Source organism: Lissotriton helveticus, chromosome 10, assembly GCF_964261635.1.
Source record: "Lissotriton helveticus chromosome 10, aLisHel1.1, whole genome shotgun sequence".
NCBI classification, from domain to species: Eukaryota; Metazoa; Chordata; class Amphibia; order Caudata; family Salamandridae; genus Lissotriton; species Lissotriton helveticus.
Window position 1 is genome coordinate 1,103,601,151 of NC_136071.1, and position 23,089 is coordinate 1,103,624,239.

A 23,089-nucleotide genomic window follows, 5' to 3' on the forward strand; every position below is an offset into this window, starting at 1 on the left:
TGCAATAGAAGGAAGTATGAAATATACATAGGGTGAACGGTAAAACACTGAACCAGTCTTAAGATTCAAACATGCATAAAAGAGCTCTCACAGGGTGGCACGCAGTTCTCCCCCTGAAGTGAGATGTCAGCCCGCCATCAGTGAGACAGGGAAGAGGCGCAAGAGACAGTCCCTGAAAAGTATTCACTTGGGGAGAAGATGGCAGGTGCGCAGAAACAGAACAGCAGAGAGAGAGAGAAAACGAGGCAATGAGAGTGGATGGCAACGAAAGCAGACTGATTGAAAAAACATAGTGCTAACCGACCTATGAAGGAGACCGTGTAACGCTGCAAGTAAAAGATCCAGTCCGGATGGGCGGCCATAAAAGGAGACAGGGCGGTAACAAGGAGGGACTAAGAAGCCTCATTATGAAACGGAAGCCACGATTAACCAAAGACAATGCCACCAGCCAATGAAAAATATGGGCGGGGCTTCCACGCCACTTCCACATCTGTCCCTACTACAATATGTCTTGCAGAGCGAGCAGCGCATGCGCTGCAACGATAGGCTTGACCTAAAATTGAAGCTAATTCACTTTTTAGAGGGAAGTTTTACCAGGCCATGGGGCTCAGGGACTACCCCCACTTTAGGTGCTAAAGCTGGTGCAACTCAAGGTAACACAGCTGTCACCTGCAAAGACCGTAAATACACAGTGTTAAAAAGTATAGAACTCTGCTGTTCTGGAAGGAACGGTAACATCATAACATCTGTATGGGGAGGTTAATCTGGAGGATGTCATGACAGAAATACATTATGCACACAATGGTGATGACTGCCATGGGGTAACCGAACAAGAGATTCGAGATCCTCACCAAAACAACTGGAGAAGGCTTAGTCCAGAGCACAGAGGTGTGCGACAAGCATTACAATGGACGCTCAAAGGAGCTGTGAGTTCCACTATAATGTGAGAGCCAATCAACAACCCATTATTAAACGGAGATGCTTCTGTATATTTCATTTTTTACCCCAAGGTCACAGCTTTTATCAGTTTTCAGAGGGGTAATCGGTCCCAATGACCTCCGCAGCTGCACGCTCTCAGGAACCTTCAGTGTGGATGGAGTAAAGGTTTTTAATCTATCTGGTTATTGGACACCTGTGTTCGAGAGGGTAAACTTTAAGGTTAAGGACTGGGAATTGAAGAGTGTGGCTGTGTAATGAAGATTACCAGTAAGTAATCAAGGCATAACTTTTCTGAAGAAAAGCGATGGGCGCTGCTGCACGCTAAAGTACTGCAAAGAGCTCTGGATAGTCGTTTACATTATTTTAATTAAGTATTCATATAAGACCCGCTTTTAACACTTTCTTGCAAACTATCAGTATTGCTTCAGATTTACAGAACTAATGCAAAACACACACAAATACAATATTTTCCAATCTTGGGGTAGAGTTTCTGTAGAACCGTTTGCTTGCAGGATAAAGAATAATCCCACAAAACTATTCAGTTTTGTACAGTCTTCCAGTGACTAGAACAGGCAGGTTTGAAAAAAATTATAAAAATATGTCCAACAAATCCAAATTACACGTAGATCTCTGTATTGCTTTAAACAACATGTAGTCACAAGTCCCTGATTTGGGCTATTCAAATACTCACACAGCAGGCGATGATTCGTGGCAACCCTGCAACAAAGTAACGGTGCACTTTCTCCATTCTGTCGCCCAGGGAGATCCGCTGTGAAGCTTCGGACCAGTGCAAAAGAAGTGAACGAGTTTACGCAGACGCCCTGCATCATGTCTTCTATGTCTATGAAAGAGTCCATCGCCCCCTTTTATTTCCATGGCAACGGGGATGGAAGCCCTCCTGACGTGTGAACCTATCGCAGCAGGAAAGACTGTGACAACATTTATAGTAGGGCAACAACACGAAGGACCCCATAAAGGAAATTCACAAAAAAAGCTAAAGCACCAATTTCCGTAGCGAACGGAACTGGCGTGTTAAAATATATTTGAGGCACCCGCTATGGGCATTCTGACAGTTCTAGGACCAGCCAACCGCTTAATACTTCCACAGTTTGTAAACTCACGCATATTTTTTTTAATTTACAGCATTGTACTTAATTTCCTAAAGATATTTCCTGATCAACGAAGCCCGCGAGCCGCACATTTTGAGAAGGTAGTAACTACGTTTTAAATTTAGTTAATAAAAAAGCTAGAGCCGCATTTGCACAATACTACTAAAACAATAATGTACCAATTTCAATTGGATAGAAAATAACATATTCATTCAGATGAATCAAAAAGTAATAAAACGCTGGTAAATTGCCCGTGATAGTGCAATTTGATAGGCGGTAATTATGCATTTTCAAGATGGCCGCCCTATCTACCTATACGGGAAGTGATAGATTTTGAAGTAGCCCAGTCTTTTTGCAGGTATAGAGACCCGCCATCTTGGAGCATATCGACAGTATCATTAACGTAACGTAAACTCGAAAAACTAAAGGTAACATTTAAACGTACTGTTAAAGAAGGCGGTCAATGGCGTTTGTCATCAGTCACACAACTTCTGTATTCAGTACAATTCTTTAGGGCACTTTCTTTAATTGGTAGAGAGTAAGGATGTGAGTTTAAAATGTAAGCTGAACATTAGAATTCTCTCTTGCTTAAAAGGGCATTCGATATATTTTAAGATATCATTTTCTTATGCGCTACCTAATAGTTTACCACGACTCGCTCCTCCAAAGCATTTTGTTAGGCAAGTCAATATACTACCACTGTGGCCGCTGTTTCAGAGTGTTGTGACAGACCGGACATTTACTTCCGGTTGGTTGTCAAGCGAGCCCAAGAAGCTCCTTGAATGTTTCCTTGGTGACGGACGGATCTGTGGGCGCCTGCAGCGAATGAAGCTCTTCTCACCACTGGTGAAGTCTGTGCCCGGCCATGGCCAACATGCAGATAAAGGATGGCGAATATACGGCAACTATCTACAGACTGGTAAGAGAAGCCAAGGGGGAGGCAATTCAATAATTCATTTACCGGTAGATAGTTTCACACCTTGCAGCAGAGGATTACGCCTGGCAAGCCTCTTTACTGCTTATTAACTTCAACTGAGAATAGCAGAATCTGCTGCTATTCTCATTTAAACATGAGAAAATCGGGGAAGCAGCACTTGCGCCACCCCACATCAGCATCTGCTTTGAGGCCAAGAGGCAACAGACGTGCTTGTTTACTCTTTTCCCTTTATTCAGCATGCAACAGTGGATCTCAACCTTTTGGCTTCTGGGGACATCCACTTAATCATTGATGGAACCCGGGGACCCCCACTGAATCCTTATTGGAGTCCGGGGACTCTCCACTGAGTCATTATTGCTAGCTGGGGACCCCGACCTAAGCATTGTCGATAATTTGAACCGTAAAACGATACACACAAATGCAGAAAAAAGAATTCTTCAAACAAATACGCAAATGATGACGCGTTTTATTTAATTCGCAAAAACATATAAATAATTAAAAGCAAATTTTTTAGTGAGTCACCCTTCAGCATAACAGTTCTAGGGTTGGCAAAATCTGATGTCTTGTAAATGCCTGGGAGACCGATGGAACCCAGGCTTGGCCAACGTGTCCTCCTCTCAAGACACATGCCAAAAGCAAAATGTTCCTTCCCGCATCTCTAGACAATTGAGCCTGCTCTATACCATCTTCAATAAAATAGTCGCAGTGGTAGTGGAATATTACTTGCTCACAACAGCATAGCGGATATAAAGTATCAATGAATGACATATGAGTTATTTTATTTAAATCTTTTGTATTACTGTAATGTACATAACCCTTATACCACACTATGCTGCAAAGCGGTACTATTTACACTGGGTTTATAGTGCCCTTTTGGAGTACATGGATGGCACTTTGACCCCTATTGCGGTGGTAGGTGAGGTGTGTGAAGATCGAAGATATGCTCAGTTCAAGGTTCAACAAACTGGTAGCTGTGCATAAGCACAAAGTGTTGTAGCAAGTGTGAAAATGAATGTGCATGTGCGTGGCATGCATACAATTTTTGCAACTGGTCTGTATTGTTCAGTTAAGTGAATGGAAATAGGCCAGTTTTTAATGCTTTCTGAAATTACGTATTCTAGAGCTTTGTTATCCAAACAGATAAAGAGCCAGTAAAAAACTTTTGGAAAGTGGGGCCAAATAAAAGTGTGGCAATCTTGCTTAGAGGTGCGGCGTTTATGTTGAACGAAGAATGGTCCACTGCCTTTGATGATTCGATGTGCGATACACATTACTTTGAAGATGATACATCTAGCCACAGGAAGACAGGGTAAAGATATGACAGCTCTGAGCCCAGATGTTTAGATTGATGAGTTGCCTTTCAACTGCATTCTGTATTCTATGTACCTTTAGCAGTAGTTAAAGAAGGGCTCAAATGTTTTATGCATTGACGGAAACCCAGGCAAGGTAAAATATTACACAGGGGTCACATAATGTAGAAACTTAATTTGATAGCTTCATTTTCTTGCTTTAAAAGAGAGGGACTGCTTAATCAGTGCTAGGTTGCTAACTTTTGCTTAGGGTTTATTGGTGGACCAAGTTCTTGTAAATAGATGGCTGAGGGGTGATAGTTTGATTATTTCCAGCATCTTAGTTTTTGACATCTTTAGATTGAGGTGGCTGAATAGCAACCACAGGTCATCTCAGTGAAGGCATTAGTTGTTGGCACAGGAGTGGAGATACAATGTAGTTCCAACATTGAATAGGATTTACATGTTATAAGCAGTGTTTGGTAAGAATATTTCTTTATTGCATTTTTTTAAATATACATTGACTAGATCTACAGTGTTGTGCTTTTGTACGGATAATTGACAGTATGACCATACCAGTGACTTGCCCACTGCAGCTGTGCCACTAAGTATTAGTGCTTATAATCGGGGGCTCCCAGCCCTCCCTTTGTCTGTGGGCTAACGTAACTTTGACAGCACCAGCTAGTCTACTGTGCAAAAGAATGTAACCAGCAGTTTGAGAGGGAGGTTAGTGAACTGCTGTAATTGCAGCAGTACCACAGCCATTTTGGAGAGGACAGTCCTGCCCATCACGGAATGTCATCAGCAGTGTTGTAGCAGTTGAGGTTAAAGGAGGAGATGAAGGACAAGGTGTAGGTAAGGTACACAGTAAAGAGAACAGGAGAAAAGGTTGAGCTCTGAGGGACACCTGCTGTTGAGGGAAATGGTGGAGAGAAGAAAGGAGGAAGGATACAACCCAGTGCACGATAGTAATCTCTAATCCTATATTGTAGAGTCTCTTTACAAAGTAGGGGGATTAATAGTACCAAAGGGGTCAAAGTATGAAAACGTGAGTGCTGCAGCTCTATTTGAGTGACCAGTCCTACGGCTAGGATGGAATTTGGTTTGTTAGTGAGAAAAAAGGCTATTTCTTTCTGTGAATGCCAATATTTGACTGAAGGCGGATCTTTTAATTAATTTGAATGAGAGGGGCATTTGGATATTATCTGATAGTTGGAAGGATCACTTGTATTGTTGTTGTTGACGTATTTTGGGGCAGTTCTGTAGGTAAGTCATGCTCAGCTCCATAAAAAGTCTGAAAGTAACTGATGGACATTCTCCGAGTATGAGTTTATGAGATTGGTGTAATGGGTAAGAACCAAACAATTAAATGGAGTTGTCTTAGACGTCTGCAGCTATTGAGAGACGAGGAAGCAGTATCTGGTGGTCTAGAGCGCAAAATTATGCACTGTGGTCCAAATGTAGTAGCACACATACTCTACACCTTCACTAGCTGTGTTCAGAAAACTGTGCCAGATTTTAGCTGGGCTGCCTGTAGCGTTCTTTGGTAGAAGTCAGAATTTAGTAAAGCTAGGATGCAGTGGATATCACCGTGAGTATGAATCTGTCTGGAAACAATGTTTTTGGAGACTCTTAGAGTGGTGTCGAAGTGGGTATTGACCTTTAGTTGGTGATAATATACAAGTTGCGGGGGCTAATTTTTGAAGAGGTGAGATGATGGCATGCTTATGGGTAACAAGAAATGCCCCCCTTTTGGTTGATTTGTTTATGAAATGAGTGTTGGATATGGCTAAGCTATCTGCACTGAACTGTATAAGTCTGTAAATTGAAAAACTAAAATAGTTCATACATCTTCAAAGTCCATGGACTACATCAAAGCCAACGAGTCTAGTTAGAATCTGAAACCGAATGGTGTGGGAAAGGATAAAGGATGTAATGGGTAGGGATTGGAACGTGAAAAGTGTAGTTTTTTTGTGTTGTAATGTTTGAGTTTTTTGTTTTAGCAAAATCATCTAAAAGCACATTTTACAAGCTAAAGGCAAGCAATTAAAATATCAAAGCAAGTATAAGAAAGCTATTTATTCAAATACTGACAGGTTTGTGGGTTTCACTTGACGAAGTGGAAAAACAAAGCAAAAACAAGGAGTTGATGGACGGAGAGCTGAAACTTTTCAGACACTCATCCCCAGTCACAGATCTGGGTTGAATCCTTCATCGTTCTTACATTGTGTTACCCTGAAAACGGTCCCAGGATGCTTGTTTTTGGTCCAGGGAAGACTTGGCTTTGCAGTTCGGGCTGGACTGTTCCCATGAGGCACAGGGTCAAGACTGATTTGCATATGGCTGAGCCTGAACTGGGGTGGCAAAGTGAGCTCAAGAACGGTGATGGATTCAACTCAGATCTGTGACTGGACTGAGTGTCTGAAAAGTTTCAGCGCTCTGTCCTTCATCTCCTTGTGTTTGCTGAATAGGGAAAACATACATGAAACTGGTGTGGTTATGAATAGCCTGTAAATGAAAATAATTTAATGAGCTGGAAGGTCCATGGGTTTTTGCTAGATGGAAATTCACCTGCATGCACTAGAGTCACGTTGACTTCTGATGAGAGTTGCCTTGCTTTAGTTTATGTGATACATGAAAGAGAGAAGGTGGGGACTGTTTGACTAGTTTATCTTGCTCCAGCTGGAATGATTGGCATTTTTAGAGGTTACCTTTATTTTTTATGCAATTTTACTGAAGCACAAAATCAAACGTTGGTCATATAGATGTTAAAATTAATTAGCATTTCTTTTTAATAAGAAGAGGTACAAAGAGTTGCAGGTGATTTTGAATTGCTCATCAGTGGCTATTTATTTTACTGGGGAGCCTGGAGGTGAAGCTCCCCTTCTTTGCAGATAATATAGCCTTTGGATAATCTGTGAAGAGGTTTTATATTAATGTTATGTTATTTTAACTGAGATATATAGAGAGCATAATCACCATCAGGTCTCTTAGTGCTGCAAGAGAGTGGCTAAACCCCGCCAACAGTCATGTACAACAGTCGGAGGGGCTTATGCTGTGCCCAGAGCTTCCATGAACAGAAGTGTCTTGAGTCTTTTCCTGAAAGAAAGGAGTGTGGGTTCCTTGCGTAGGCTCTCAGGTAGCTGATTCCATATTTGAGGGATCAATACAGATAAGGCTCTGCTGCCTGTAGATGTTGTTTTGCTTCGGACGACCAGAGGGTTCGTCCCGGGACATAGTTTCCTATGCGCTCCTTGATATATACAGGGCCTGGCCATGACTGGCTTTGCTGGCGATGCAGAGGCCTTTGAACCTCGCTCTCTGTTTAATGGGAAGCCAGTACAGCTGCTGAAATAAAGGGGTAGCGTGCACCCGTCTTGGGAGCTTGAAGATCAGCCTAGCTGCATCGTTCATGGCCACTTGTAGTATACTGATCAGTTTCTCGGGGAGAATCCAGCCGTAATCCAGCCGTGACGCATTCATTGCCCACACGACCATCTGTAATGTGGAAAATGAGAGGAGTGGGGCTAGTTTCCGCAGTTGTCTCTGTAAGCCCACACAGGTCCCAACCACGGTGGAAACCTGGTTTGACATGGAAAGTTTGGCATCAATTTTGATGCCTAAGCTCTAAACAACCGGGGCTGGTTTTGGGGAAGTAGCAATCTCTTGTGGCCAGAACATGTAATTCCAGTTTTTTTTTTATAGTAATGGCAAGGACCTCGGTTTTATCAGGATTGATTGTAAGCGAATTGGCTGTCATCCAGTTAACCGTGTACCTAAGTATGTTTTGCGCACATGCGTGGGCCTGGGAAGAATTGTCAATCTGAAGATTTATTTGAGTATCGTCCGCATAGTTAAACACTTGGCAATCCATGCGGGCCAACTTGGCCACAAGCGGCTGGAGGTAAATGTTGAAGAGAAGAGCGGACAGCTCTGAGCCCTGGGGGACAACGCAGCTGAGTGTGCTGATATTAGACACCAGCTCACCCATTTGGACCCTTTGAGACCGACCCGACAGAAAGGAGGCAATCCATCGGTGTGCCAGCCCATGGATACCCAATTCTGAGATCCGGGTCAGAAGTTGGGCATGACTGGCCGCGTCGAACGCCGCTGATAGGTCAAGTAAAACCAGGGCGCTAAGCTTCCTGTTGTCGGCTGTGAGTCTGAGTTCGTCTAGCACTGACAGCATCACCAGCTCTGTACTGTGGTGGGCCCTAAAGCCTGCCTGCTGTACCTGGAGTAGCTGTTGTTCCTCAATAAAGAGCGACAGTGTTTTGAGAACATGTTGTTCTACTACTTTCGCCATTAAGGGTAGCTAGGAGATGGGCGTATAGTTCTTAAGATTGGCTGCATCTGCCCCTGTTTTTTTCAATAGGGGGATGACCCTGGCCTCCTTAAGCTTAGCAGGGACACAACCCGTCTCCAGAGATCGGTTAAGCAGGTCAAGGATCTCCCTCTCTATTCCAGGTAGGGCCATTCGGAGCACCCTTGGGGGGCAGGGGTCCGCTGGTGAGCCTGACTTGACACGGTCTATCAGCAGGGACAAGGAGTCGTGGTCCAGTCTTGGGAGAGAGGTGAGCTGCTTACTGGGGGCGCGAGGGGCTAAATCCAGATCCAGGGGGCACTGATTAGTCGGTGTATTGTGAATGACAGTTTAAATATCCCTGACTTTGTGGAGGAAGAAGGACTGAAACTGATTACAATCTACCGGACTGGGAGTGGATTTCTGCTCTAGTTTCTGGCTAAGTTCCTTCAGGATGCTGAAGGTTTCTTTCTGTTGATTAGCTGCCTTCGTGATTCTCGCCTCATAAAATTCGGCCTTCCTAGTCATGATGGCTTTTTTGTATGTGGCCAGCATGGTTGTGTAGCTTGCGAGCGCAACTGGATTGTGTGATTTGCGCCATAGCCTCTCATGTTGGTAAAGGGTTTACTTCCTTCCCCTCAGGTCCTCATTGAACCAGGGGGCCCTTTTGCCCTTGTTTCTAACTCTTTCCCTCTTGGCAGGTGCTACCTTATCTATGACCTCACTCTCCTGTTCAAGGTCCCCTTTCCCGTGTCTTTTAGGTGGGATACTACGCAGCGTATCCACAAGCTTGCCTTCCTCGATTTTATTCCAACCTCGTACCACTCTCCACTTCGGGGGAGGGTTGTGCTGGTCGGCTAGCCAGCGGCACCCAGCACCTAATCTGCGAGTGGTCTGACCAGGCACAAGGACTAATGTCTGTCAGGCTAGCTGGTGGCTGGGTGGTCCAAATGAGGTTGAGGGTATGCCCCTTGTTGTGGGTGGGAGAGTCAACCAGTTGTTGCAGCCCCATCGTGGTCATAGCTTCCTGGCAGGCAACTCTCTGGTTGCCTTGTCCCAGTGGTAATTAAACCCCCCCACCACCAGGAGTCATTGGTATCGTGAGCTTAAAATCACTGATAAGTTCCGTGAATAGCTCATTGACCCTAGGGGTCGACTGGAGGGGGCGATACACCACCAGAAGTGCCATGCAGGAGGATTTGGAGCAGATTTGTACCCCCACAATTTCCGCACTTTCAAGGCTCTCTGCAGCCAGTTTATCCATAGCTAGCCATTTGTTGTAAAATATGGCTACGCCCCCTCCTCTTGTCTTTTCCTGCCTGTTGTGCCATAGGCCATTGTATTCCACAGGAAGGGCAGCCACAACGTCCGGGGTGAGGTTTCCACTCGGCAGGTTTCTGTTACTGCCAGGATGTCCATGGTGCCATCCTGGAGAAGCGAGAAAATCTCTAGACAGACAGACACCCCCCCCTCTCTCCTCTCCTCAGACAGTTGATTACCTGGAGGATATTGTGACCATTCAGATTTTCATTTTGAGAACGAAGAAAGCTTTATATTTTCGTATTGCTGGATGCGGAGGATTATGTTGATGTCTGAAGTTTGAAGAATGCTGATGGTGAAAGAGTGATGCTGTGCGTCAGTTTGAGATTTTCTGGGCGACGTGAGTGAAAAATCAGTTTAAAATATCAGATATTGTTTTCTGGTATGCTGAGGTAGGTTGGTATATGCAAAGCGGCATTTGGTTTCATTACTGTTTATTTTATAATGTTGCATGTGTTAGGGGCGTGGCCAGCAAGATGGGTGACTGCCAGCATGAAGCGGGAGCTGCCTGCCCAATGGCATCATCCTTAGCCGTCCTGCCGCAACGCTGCCAAATTCTGCTCCTCCACCCTCCAGAAGATCTACCAGGCGCGGAGTAGTGTCCAACATTGACCGTCGTGGCAGAGGCCAGTACTAGTGACCTGGCGCGGAGCATAATGACTTGAGGTGGCGGTGAATACACCCCTCTTCTTCTTTACCCCCTGACTGTTGCATTGGGCATATCTGTCATGAAGGAGGGAGTGTGCAGGTCGCACAGCAACACCCTTAGGCCAGAGGCACCTGAGGGGCACAGACATAGAGTGTGCATGGGGCTGCGAGAAGGACTGAGGTGGAGCGACAAGCTGCAGTAGACTGGCTGGAATCGTGCTGCTCCCTGAGGGCCCCACCTCGTTTTCTTGTGTCCACTGTGATCTTTGCAAGAGCCACCTTGTGCACTAAAGCAGGGAGACTGAGGCCGGCGGTGTGCTCTGGAAAAAAAAACCTTAATGGATCTAGTGGCCATAGTACACAAACAGTGCGAGTGGGACTCCTGGGCAAGGAGTGTTTGAGTGCCTAGGAGAAACTGTCAGTAGTGTGTGGGTGGACACACCACATCCCCCACCCGCTTGGTGTGCTATGGGACACCTGTGTGGAATAATCAGTGAGGCCCTTGGAACTGGATTGGTGCCTCCTGGAGCACGAAGTTGCCAGTGGTCGGATTGCACTGTGGATGACTGGCCCGGGGGTTAGTGGTGACTTCCTGCGAATTAGGTCTTTGCTGGCCATGAAAGCTCCTCCGAAAATGGGCAAGGACAGAACCACGCTTAGTGTTCCCCAAACAAAAATGGATCAATATACAGCCACGGGTCTGGTGGTGGCCCCATGATGAACCCCACGAACTACAGGGCCCTACGGGGGTGCAGGTAGGTGGCAATCGAAGCCTCAGGCGAGGAGGTGCAGGCAAAAATGTATACAGTCTCTATGGATATGAATCTATTTCGGTCTGATCTCCGAATGGTGGCAGAGCGCTCCTTGGCGACAGATCAACAGGTGCACAAGCTCCAAGAGGAGGTGGTTACCCTCCGGCCTGCAGTTGCCACGCTCATGACGCAGGCACAAAAACTGGAGATGCGGGTGGGGAATGCGTCAGGACGTTCCCATTGTTGTAACCTGCGCTCTGTGGGATTTCCTGAGGGAGCCACCCTGGAACATTTTCTGGAACAGTAGATCCGTAGGGTGCTGCTGGGAGCTGCCCTTTCCCCGCTCTTTGTGGTGGAGCGCGCCCACAGGGCTTTGATGCCCACTCCACCCACTTGATGGGCCAACGAGGACTGTGATTGCCAGAATCCTCAATAATATGGATAGGGACATTATCCTGCAGACAGTACGTCAGGGGGTCCTATCGTTGAGAACCAGACAATTTGTATCTTTCTGGACTGCACGCAGCGGGTGCAGCACCTGCGCCAGTCATTTGGAGTCAAACAAAAACTCAAGGCAATGGGTCTCAGTTATATGCTGCTCTTTCCCACAAAACTCAAAGTCCTATGCGATAGACGTTCCGAATTCTTCTCAACACCAGAGGTGTGGGACTGGCTGGACATCTGTGGAAAGGCCAGATACCAGCACAGGTGGTCTCAACACCAAATAAGTACGGTGGAAAGGAGACGCACAGAGGCAGGAATGCATTGTGCTCATCAACAAGGGCTGTGGTAAGGCAGAATGGACACTGAATGTGGGGAGCCAGAGATCAGAGAGGGATGCGGCGAGGGCATTGATAGAGTCAGTAACGTCAGCTCACTCTGAGGGCAGACCATCAGACAACACCGCAGGTGAGGTGCCTTGAGCCCTGAGAGATTGAGGCACTTCTGTCAGCCACCCAGGCTTGGGTGAGGATGAGCGACTTAACTGCTCCCAAGAACGGAGGTTGATCCCCCTGAACATTTTGTAGACCTGCTGGGCGCTAGATCCCCGGAGGGTGAAAGTACTACAATATACTGTGCTTCATGTATTATTTTAATCTAAACAGTTGCCTTTTTTTGCCATTTTTAGTCCGGGCTAAGAGCGTTGTGGCTCAGTGGGTTCCGGCGGGTGCGGGAGCTCTTATATATCTTGTTTCATTACTCTTTTGCTCAACCCGTGTTTGTGTGGTCATTCCTCTGCAGAGATCTGTTGTTGCGATTTATCACCAAACAGTGTGAGTATGCAGAGGTAAGGAATCCGTGGGATGCCACTTCCTTTATCATCTGGAGATGGTGTGCATCAGTGGTATCAGATTCATGAATGTTGTAGTTTATAACTGGAGAACAAATCAAACCCACAGTGCTAAGTGGGTAGGCTTTTTTGATGTCTATTACTTACTAGTACAGACTTAGTTGTCATTTATGTTTTTTTGCATTTTTGTCTGTTTTGTTTTCCAGATAAAGGATGCGAGATATGGAGAAGCTGTACAGATTCTCAGTAATGAGCTGCAGAAACAGCCAAGGGTAATTTTTTCATCTATTTGTGTCATTGGAATGTGCCAAAAGTTATTTTCATGTCCAAAGGGGAACTTTGAATGGCCTCATCTATCAAATGAAATTGTTCTCGTAGACCAACTGTTGCTCCTTAATTTGTATTACCTGAAAATAGAGCAGCTTTGAATATGTTGTCTTAATCCTTAATATAACACAGATATTTTGTGATAAAACAGAGAACATTTTCACCACATATTGAATTCTGGATGCTGAAAGTATGGACAGCTGTGATGTTTTCCACCAAGTGATTCCAAATCAATTATAGGAAGGACAGCAAAACCATGGCTTCATCTGGCCCAATATAAGCCCCAAATTGGTCACTTGTTTTGATCATTGTAAATTGATTTGAATTAATAGCTGTATGTAGATTCATCAATTGGTTTTGATCAAGATTACTAAATGTATTGCCTTTTTGGTAACAAAAATGATCAACACTCAGTTTGACAGCAATGTATTCTCTTGGTGTTACCATTGTTGAGGACATGAAATTGAAAACTCAGGGCCTTATTTTGAGCCTGACTGATCAGATACTCAGACACAAAGGATGTCCTTTGCCGTATTGCAAGTCACTTATAGCCTATTGCATTTGGAATGCAGCAGATAGGATATTCACCTTGTTTTGATGTGTCCCATCCTCCAAGATTCAAAAATCCTTATGATATCCTTTTCAATTCCACTGACCTGTTGTTGTGATATAAATTACACGTAGTAGTTTGAACTAACTAGTACTCCTTTCACTTTTGAAACCTTTTCACTTTGCTTTCTAAAGTCTAGGGCAGGACTTTCTCTTCTGGGTTATTCCTATTACCAGATGCAAGACTTTGTCAATGCGGCAGACTGCTACGAACAGCTAACTCACATCCATCCAGAAGTGGAAGAATACAAGTTATATCATTCCCAGGCCCTTTACAAGGCCTGCATGTATCCAGAGGCAATGAAATCAACATTCCTCTTGGACAGCCCAGCATATCATACCAAGGTAGGAAACAAAATGTCACCTGTAATTAAATTTGTGGATATGTTGCTGCGGGACATTCACCAACACGCTCTATTTGTGGTTGTTTACCTTGCAGCTCACGCTCTCTGTGTTTTTTGTTTTGAAAACCTGTTTTTTTGCCACTCTTGTTGCTGCGGGAGAATGGCATGCAAATATTTATTTATTTTTGGGCAGACCATAATCCAGTCTTTTTTTTATCAGTCAATCAGTCAGGATTTGTATTGCGCTGCTGCTTCACCCGTGAGGGTCTCGTGGCGCTGTGGGATCATGCTGCAGGATCACGCTACCTGTTACTATTGGTTGAGCATCCATGTCTTGAGGTCCTTCCTGAACTGCTGGAGCGATGGTGAGGCTCTGAGGTGCAGGGGGAGGGTGTTCCAGGTCTTAGCTGCCAGGTGGGAGAAGGAGTGGCTTCCGCTGTTTGCCGGGCAGATGCACTTGGTAGCTGCTAGTGTTATGTTATGTGAGTGTTCCCCTTGTACCACTGCTTTGTTTTTTCTTTATGTAGCAAACCCCCGAAGCCTCCGCTTCTCATTTTCCTTATAGAGGATGCCCCCTGTAGCTCTGCCCACTTTCACTACACTGCTGTGCCTTTTCGCCGTTTCCATCTGCCTTGTTTGTTTATGCAGTGCATGGGGGGAATGAAATGACAGTAGACGCAAAGTATACGGGATGAAGGCTGCATACCCTTATATCATATTCAAAACCAATATCATATTAAATCATACTAGACTTCTACAAGCATGTTGAGCAAGCCCCAAGGTGAGTTCTCTCCCTGTTCATGGTAGTGATACAGTGTTTGGGTTGACCTGGAAGTATGGACTATGCAGCTGTCAAATCATAGCAAGCAGGAGTAAAAAGGTCTTAAGGTGTATTCACCCTTTTTCATGTCATTTCTTGAATAGCATTGCTAGGGGCACTTTCATTTAAATAAAGCATTTTCACAAAATATATGACGATTAAATTTGCTAAATTTACATTCAATCGGTTTCCAACATATTAGTTCAAGTTAAGATGACATATTTTCTCACTAAGGGCCTCATTAGAGGTTCAATGCCCTTAAATCCATAAATTGCAAGTTATTTTGTCCATCGCTTGGCAGCCATTTGTGACAGAATGCTTCTGTCAATATGGTGGTAGCACACTTGTTAAATAATACAATGGAAACCTGGGAGACAGGCCATGTCATGACCTGCCCACTTGGCATTTATTTTTGTTGCTCAGAAACAAAGCCTCAAGGCAGGAATTTGTTTCTGAGAAGAAAAATATAATTTGTCCTGATCTGCTAGAATTTTTGTGTCCGCGTTCAGGGGCCATTGACTTGCATGGCTGTCTCATACAGGAAGGCCTGCCTTAAATGTGTTGGGTCTTCTGATGTTTATCGTGCGGATGTCCTATGGTGGGTGGGCTGCTGGTCAAATGTTCCTGATTAGGTTGCCAGCTAAGACCCCACTTTAAGAACCTGATGATTGCCCCATCTCTAAATCAGTCAAAGGAACCAATTTACAACAGGGCTCCTACTCCACAACATTTTTAATTACCTTCTAATTCTTAACTTAAAACGAGAGGATCACAAATAGTTATTTGAAAGACCCCCATAGCTTGCAGTGACAGCCATGATTAAATTGAAAATCCTGTAAACTTCACACAAATGCTACTGAAGTAGACACCAAGGCTTCCTCAAGCGTGCAGTCAAGTAATAAGTGCCATCCAAGGTCTCAAGTCATCAAACTGTAATGTGAGCATCAACCAAAATTAAACGGCAGAAACCCAGTAGTAGATCCATCAGATCAATATCCAAATTATGCAAAACCTACTTCAATCTCTTCATGAACACCATCATTTATTGTTGGACTGCACTTAGAGGGGAATCCAGTAGTAAACACAGTAGGGCCATAGCATACTTCATACCTTGATACTTCAACATGAAGGTATAACATTGACTTAGCCACTCTTCCCTCAACAACTAACAACCTGATAGAGTCGGAAGACCTAGTGGAGGAAAAGCTGATTAGAGCCCTAACTTTACGACTTGATAGTTGTATAAACTCAGTTAGGATCCAGTTGCCTACTAACTACTCATTCAACCTTTCCACCTCATCAACTCTGAAAAACACGCCCTCCACTCATCTTTGCCCACTGCATCCCCATCATTATCAATAGGAACTGGGTAATTGCTGATTCTGTGTCGTAAATACATGCTCACACTGAACTAAATGTACTAAGACACTTTACTATGTAGAGCTGACATATTCTGCCACCTCTGAAGTTGCCAGAAAACAACATATCAGTGTTCAACAAAACTCCATTATTATATACAAGAAGGATTTCCAGTTCAGTTGTGATTCTGCCTGCATCTTTCAATTTTCTGGCCCAGAGGCCCATTTATGGCCTACATCTTTGGACAAATCCTCTACAGCAGACTCTGTGCTGAGCAAATAGTTGTTGTAGATGAAGTGTCTGCCACGAAAGCCATCACATCAGCAACTTATGATGATAATTATGATGACAGGCATTTCTAGACCCAGATATCTTGTTGCTAGCAACACTACCACATGAAATGAAATACAGCAGTGGATACTATTGTAGAGTAGAACGACCTACAGCAAAACTAATGCAGTATGCTAAGGAATTGCAGAAATGGGTATGTCTCTAGTAATGATTAAACCTTGTGTAGAGGATTATCAGTCTTATTTTGACTTCCAGTCATTGATGCACTTTGCAAATGGGCTATGTCTCCAAAAGTCAGGAAGATATAGAAGAGGTTGGAGAATGCCTTTGTTGGAAGATCTTAACGTTCACACTTCCTTGAAATAATGTAACTTCATTGTCAGATGTTCCCATGCAAACCCATTAAACCCCCTGGTTATTAACTGCAAACATGTTGACCCTGCAAAGACCGACTTCTACTTGCCTGGTACATATGGCCATGCTTCTTCCCGCCCACAACCAAACAAACCAGTATGTTCTGATCCACCTACAGGAACCCTAGCAGTATCTTGTAATTCTGAAGTAGAGGGCATGGTATGGAGTAGTTTAGAGGTGACTGCTGCTCTCACCATTATTGCTGCAATTTTGACCAAAACTAAACACCCAGTCTTTATAAACCTGAAAAGGTTGAATATAATGTTTTTGTTGTCATTTTCGATTTTTGGATTCAACATAAAAAAAATCTATCACCAATAGTTTTTTTACTTTGGGAAGAAGAAATGGCCGTGATAAAAGATGAATTGGCTAAAAGTGTATTTGTACAAACCCATATTACCTCCTTTTTTGCTCTATTCACATGCATCCCGGATTTGGTGCCCTTCAGGTAACCTATGCAATCCTTCTATTGTTGTTACAAGGCGCCATCCAATTGTAGGACAATCTGCATATCATCTACATTAGGCTTGACATAAACGACCCAATCTCTATTATTGCCAGTATGGGCAGAGATAGATGTTAAATAGGCAGCGGGAGCGTTGGAGAGCCACTGTTTAATCTAAGGACTGGGATACAGATGTTCATAACCTAAATGTAGGTATTCATTTTCGGTGCCATCTCTTTGCCATCTAACTTTGCAAGTGTAGTCAATCTTTCTAATAAAATGAAGGCGTCCACTGTATCAGTAGTTGCAGACCAGTTCAGCTACTTTAGCAATGCAGTCTCTGTCCGGAAGTATGGAAAGACATTTCATTGTTGTGCACCCATAAGACAATTCAGATGTTGGTTTAAATGCACCTCCCTTAGTTACTACTGTTTCAAGCATTTTACAGATCAGAGCTAATCCTACAAAGAGGTGATGGGTACCTTAAATCTCCATGCCCATGGTTGTTTTCTTCAGAAAAGGGTTATTGTAGAACATTAGAGAGATAGTATTGCAGGGTTGAAGGAAGGACTTGGAGACTCGACCTTGGTAAGTAAGGTTTTATTTTAATTAACGTTTTCTATTTCCTTTGAGAGAGTCTTTCTCGGGACAATATAGCAGGGTTTACAGTTCCTGGACACGTCTGGAGTCTTCTTGGGTGCTTTTGGGTTCTCTTTGGGTCCTCTGTAGACCACTCCTCCTCGGTTGCGCCACCGTAGGACATGCAGGGAAGAAATAGGTCCAGTTAGGAAGTTATTCTGGTCACTATATTCCCAAAGGAAACCCGGAAGTGATGGGACACCGTTGCACGTGTGTATATACAAACTATCTATATACACGGGGTGAGACAACTGTGAGGTGAGGGTGCGTTGGGAACAGGATAGTAAGGGGATGGGTAGCACACGGAGTATATACAATTTCCAGCCCTACAGGCAGTAGCCGGCTGGACGCTCTACTTCTGAATGGCCCCTCCCCATCCAGCCCGACACACGCTGCCGTAACTGGCTGAGCCACACTCCTCCGCGAGTGTGGCTTGGCGAATCGTGGTGACGGTGGCCTCCAGGCACTGCAACCTTCTTCAGTAGTCCCTCGGCTCGACCTTCTCCCGTCTCCTTCTCGCTGTAAACTCCTTCTCGTTCTCCTCCTGGTCTCCGCTGTACACCAAACACGCTCTCCCGGTGTTGTCACATGCCGACCTTCTGGCTTCCTCCTCTTTGTCCAATCCCGAAGGGTACACGTCATCCGCTGGTGTGGTCTCGTCCTCTAGGTACACCCAGTTAAAGGTACCTTTGGTTTCTTCGTCTGTGTGTTCTCTCCATAGGGACTGGGAGTCCGAGTTCCAATCGGTCTGGGGTAAGTGGAAAGAGGAAAGGGTAGTCAAGTCCGTGACCCACCATTCCACATTTGGGGCCAACCCTTCTTTCTGCCTGGTCTCCCCGCTACACACCTCCCCCCTTGGTTTCTCCCGATCGGGGAGAGAACAAGATCTGGACAGAAAGTCCGCATTACCATGTTCCCTACCTTTCTTGTGCCTAATCACAAATGAAAAAGGTTGCAAAAATAAAAACCATCTGAGAACTCGGGGATTTTGGGACTTATTCCTGTACATCCACTGTAGTGGAGCGTGGTCGGTATAAAGGACAAATGCTCTCCCTTCTAGATAATACTTACGTTTTCCACTGCCCTCCTTATGGCTAGACACTCTCTTTCTACTGTAGGATACTTAATTTCTCTGGGGTGTAGCTACCTGCTTATATAGAGAATGGGGTGTTCAAGATCGTCAGGTCCAATCTGGGATAATACTACCCCATCCCTGTATTTGAGGCATCTGTGGCCAAGAATAAGGTTTTGTCGAAGTTGGGGGCAATGAGGATGGGACTGGTAGTTATAGCTGTTTTTAGGTCTTCAAAATCCTGTTTTGCTATGTCAGAGGGGTGTTGTAGTTGGTTTGGGCGTACCTCTTTTTTTTAAAGAGGTCAGTGAGAGGACTAGCAGCCTCTGCAAAGTTAGGTATGAACCACCTGTAGTACTCGATTAACCCCAGGAAGGCTCTTAGGTCTTTTTTTGTGGATGGAAAAAGTGTGCCTACTATTGCTTTGATCTTCTCCTCCTGAGGGGCAATAACTCCATCCCCTAACATAAAGCCCAGATATTTAACCTTGGAATAGGCAGCCTTTGATTTCTTAGCGTTGATGTGTAATCCTGCTGCTTCCAGGGCTGACCAGACATTTTGAAGGTGTATTAAATGCACTTGCCACGAGGTACTGAAAATGACTATATCGTCTAGATATACTGAGCAGAAGGATCTATGGGGTTGTAATACTTCGTTCATTAATCTCTGAAAAGTTGCTGGAGCTCCATGGAGCCCAAAGGGAAGTACATTGAATTCAAAGAGTCCTTAGTCAGTAACGAAAACTGTTTTGCATTTGTCTTCTTCTCGGAGGGGCACCTACCAGTAGCCCTTCGTCAGGTCTAGTGTGGTAATGAAACAGGCTTCACCTATCCGTTCAACCAATTCATCCACTCGGGGAATGGGATACGCATCGAAAGAGGAAATTGCGTTCAAGGAGCGGAAGTCCATGCAGAACCTAGTTGATCTGTCCGGTTTCGGTACCATCACAATCGGAGAGGACCAGCTGCTTCGGGATAGTCGTATAACCCCTAGTTGGAACATTTCTTGCACTTCCCGTTTGATATCTTGTCGCCGGGCTGCGGGTATTCTATATGGTCTCATCTTTAAATTTTTCCCCGGTTCTGTCTCTATTTTGTGTTTGATTAGGTTTGTTCGTCCAGGAGTATCTGAGAATATGGTAGCGAACTGTTGTAATACTGTCGCGAGTTTGTTCTTCATCTGAGGAGACAATTCTTCGTTCACAGGCAACCGTTCCAAAGTAGACGTTCCTGACGTGGTGGGTAATCCAAAGTGGTTGTTCTTTGGTATGGGACCCAACCACTTCTTTAGGAGGTTTACATGAAAACATTGTCTCCTGGTAGGTGATATTTGCAACCAAGATGTGGTATTGCCCAGGGTTTCTATGACTGGATAGGGTCTCATCCATTCTCTTTGGAACTTCTGTGAGGATGAGGGCAACAGGCCTAATGCCCAGTTTCCCACTACAATTGTCCTCCATTTCTTCCCTCGGTCATAGTGTTGTTTTTGGCGTTGTTGACTCTTCTCTGTATTCGAATACGCTAGGTCCCTCAGTTTCCCTAGCTTACTTTTTAACTGTTGCGTATACTCTAGGAGGGTTTTTGATGCATTCACTTCTTCCCTTTCCCTGGCCTCCCTAGTTATCTCCAGTAAAGACCGGGGTTGCCTCCCATAAAGTAATTCAAAAGCAGAGTACCCCGTACTGCTTTGGACCTGAGCCCTTAACACATAAAGAGTCAGAGGCAAGAGTTGGTCCCAATCCTTATGTTCCAGGGACAGCATTTTTCTTAAAGTGGATTTTAGGGTACGGTTATACCGTTCCACCAGACCATCCGGCTGGGGATGGTAAGCCGAAGTTTGAATCTGGTTCAGGTTCAACATTTTACATACCTCCCTCATAAGTCTCGAAACAAAGGGTGTTCCCTGGTCTGTTAATATTTCTTTAGGGAACCCCACCCTTGAGAATAGTTCCAGAAACTTCTCTGCAATGTTTTTAGTAGTAGGGGCACAGAGCGCAAAGGCCTCGGGAAAACGAGTTGTGCAGTCAACAATCACCAAAGCATAGGTGTTCCCTTTTGATGTCCTAGGAAGGGGCCCAATTATATCCTTCCCTACTCTCTCGAATGGATTTCCAATGACAGGAAGGGGCTGCAGGGGTACAGCTGGGGGTTTATATAGATTCTTTCTTTGACATATTTTACATGTCCTCCAATACTCCGTGGCTTCTTTATATATGCCTGGCCATTAGAAACTTTTTAATATGTTTTGAATAGTCTTTTCTGACCCCAAGTGTCCTGCGGTTAAATGAGAATGGGCATAGAAGAGAATCTGGTCCCTGAAGGATTTTGGTACTAACAACTGGCGGGGCTCTCCTGCTTTTCCCTCTCGATATAGTTGCTTGTTTACTATGATGAACCGTGGATATGGGGTGTTAAGCTCATTCTGGGACATGTGGGCCAACTCCCATGCGTTAAATAGTGTAGCATCGTTCGCTTGAGCGAAACAAAAGTTACGGTATAAGACCCGTGGTTCGGATGTTGTTAGGGCTGACCTTGGTTTGGGTTTTTTCTTTTCTGCCTCCCTTACCTCTGTTTGAAATAGAGATAAAAAATCAGGATTGTCTACTCCTATTATTAAATCCTCTGGTTGGGACTCTACAGCTCCCACTCTCACTGTACAAGGTGTTCTCCCTGTGGGGTGTATGGTTATTTGGGCTAAGGGGTAAGGCTTTACGTCGCCGTGTATACATCTAATGTGTACAACGGTGTCTGGGAGGATTTGGTCGGGATGTATTAAGGATCTCTGTACAACTGACTACCTGCACCCTGAGTCTAGTAGAGCCTTAATACTTTTATGATTGACCAAGACACGTACATAGAAGGAGGGTCCCATTTCTGCCGTATACATCACAGCCTTCGGTATGTACCCCACCTCCATGGGTTCTTCCGTCTGTTTTCTCCGGGGGCATAGGCGTGCAATGTGGCCCCATTCCCCACGGTTGAAACACTGAGGGCCCTTCATTATGGGGAACTCAATTTTGGTGGGTTTTGGTTTGAGAGGTTCAATCCCGCCTCTGAACTTTCTCTCTGTCTTTGGTGCCTGTGTCGTTTTTGTGGGTTTTTCAATGTCCCATGGGAGAGCTCTTGGTTGTGCTCTAGAATAGTTGGCAGCCGTTTTGATGGCTTGGGCTGGAGTCCGACCCGAGTGCTGCTTCAGCCATCTTTGCGTTCCATAGGGGAGAGCCTCCATGAATTGTTCCAGATATATACAGTCCATAAAGTCTTGTTTACTCTTGTTTTCTGGTTTTATCCACTTGTCAGCGGCAGCTTTTAAGCGAAAAAACAAAGTCTTGGGATTCTCCCCTGGTGTCCCTCTCTCTTTTCTTAATCGAACCCTGTAGGCCTCGGCATTTAGCCCTAGATGATCAAGTATTATAGTCTTAATATCGTGGTAAGGCGTATTTCCGGTAGCATTGGCTACCTGGTAGGCGGCCTGTGCCTCTCCGGACAAATAAGGGGGCTAGAAAAAACGGCCATTTGTCCTCTGGCCAACCACAGGCCCTTGCTGCTCTCTCAAAATTGGGCAGGAAGGCATCAGGATCCTCACCTGTCACATATTTCTGTAACGCTACCCCTGAGGGGTGTCGTACTGGTGCCCGTCGTTCTGCTATGGTTGTTGTTCTGGGCTCTTTGATCGCTTTTTGTAAGCCTTCTATTTGAGTCGCCATGGCATTTTTGAACACCTCTCGATCCTCTTGAGCCGAGTTCATCTGCCGCTCAACGGCCCATTTCAGCTTCTCCTGCCCTTTTATTAAGTGTTGTATGAGCTGATCCATCTCCGGTGACGAGACGGAAGTGGATAATCCCACTTCTGACACCAATTGTTGCGGGGTTGAAGGAAGGGCTCGGAGACTCGACCTTGGTAAGTAAGGTTTTATTTTAGGTTTAAAGCATTTTATTGAGACATTTACAAAAACAAGAAACAGTAGTCGCAAAAGGTTCGTGTTATGATACCGCCATGCAGGAGCGCATTTGGCGCATAAAGTCTCTGCAAACTAAGTGCCCCTCCGGTTCCGTCGTTCAATGCGCATACAGCGACAATAATACACAAAGAATCCCCTTTTCAAACTGACCCCACCCCTCCTACCCCTTCTGTTTCCTCCCTTCCCTCCCCCGTCCAGTGCCTAGTTCGCCTCCCTGCTT

The 23,089-nt window shown here is 44.9% G+C and overlaps 2 protein-coding genes across 3 annotated transcripts in view; one reads left to right on the forward strand and one right to left on the reverse strand.

The window, feature by feature from the left end:
* Positions 1-2,311, reverse strand: part of NPHP3 (nephrocystin 3) — a 405,841-nt gene extending 403,530 nt beyond the window's left edge. Inside the window, exon 1 of one of the 2 annotated variants that reach the window (XM_078663854.1) lies at positions 1,631-2,311. Coding sequence is in view for 1 of the 2 variants with exons in the window: in XM_078663855.1 (XP_078519981.1) it covers positions 1,631-1,687 (57 nt within the window). In the remaining variant the exon portion in view is untranslated. The remainder of the gene's footprint in view (positions 1-1,630) is intronic. The other variant, XM_078663855.1, reaches the window with a different exon arrangement.
* Positions 2,312-2,779: 468 nt separating this feature from the next.
* The window catches only part of LOC144784810 (intraflagellar transport protein 70A), a 177,270-nt gene continuing 156,960 nt past the window's right edge, over positions 2,780-23,089 (forward strand). The window contains exons 1-3 of the mRNA XM_078663856.1: positions 2,780-2,967; positions 12,795-12,860; positions 13,660-13,869. Coding sequence (XP_078519982.1) covers positions 2,914-2,967; positions 12,795-12,860; positions 13,660-13,869 — 330 coding nt within the window. The 5' untranslated portion in view covers positions 2,780-2,913. The remainder of the gene's footprint in view (positions 2,968-12,794; positions 12,861-13,659; positions 13,870-23,089) is intronic.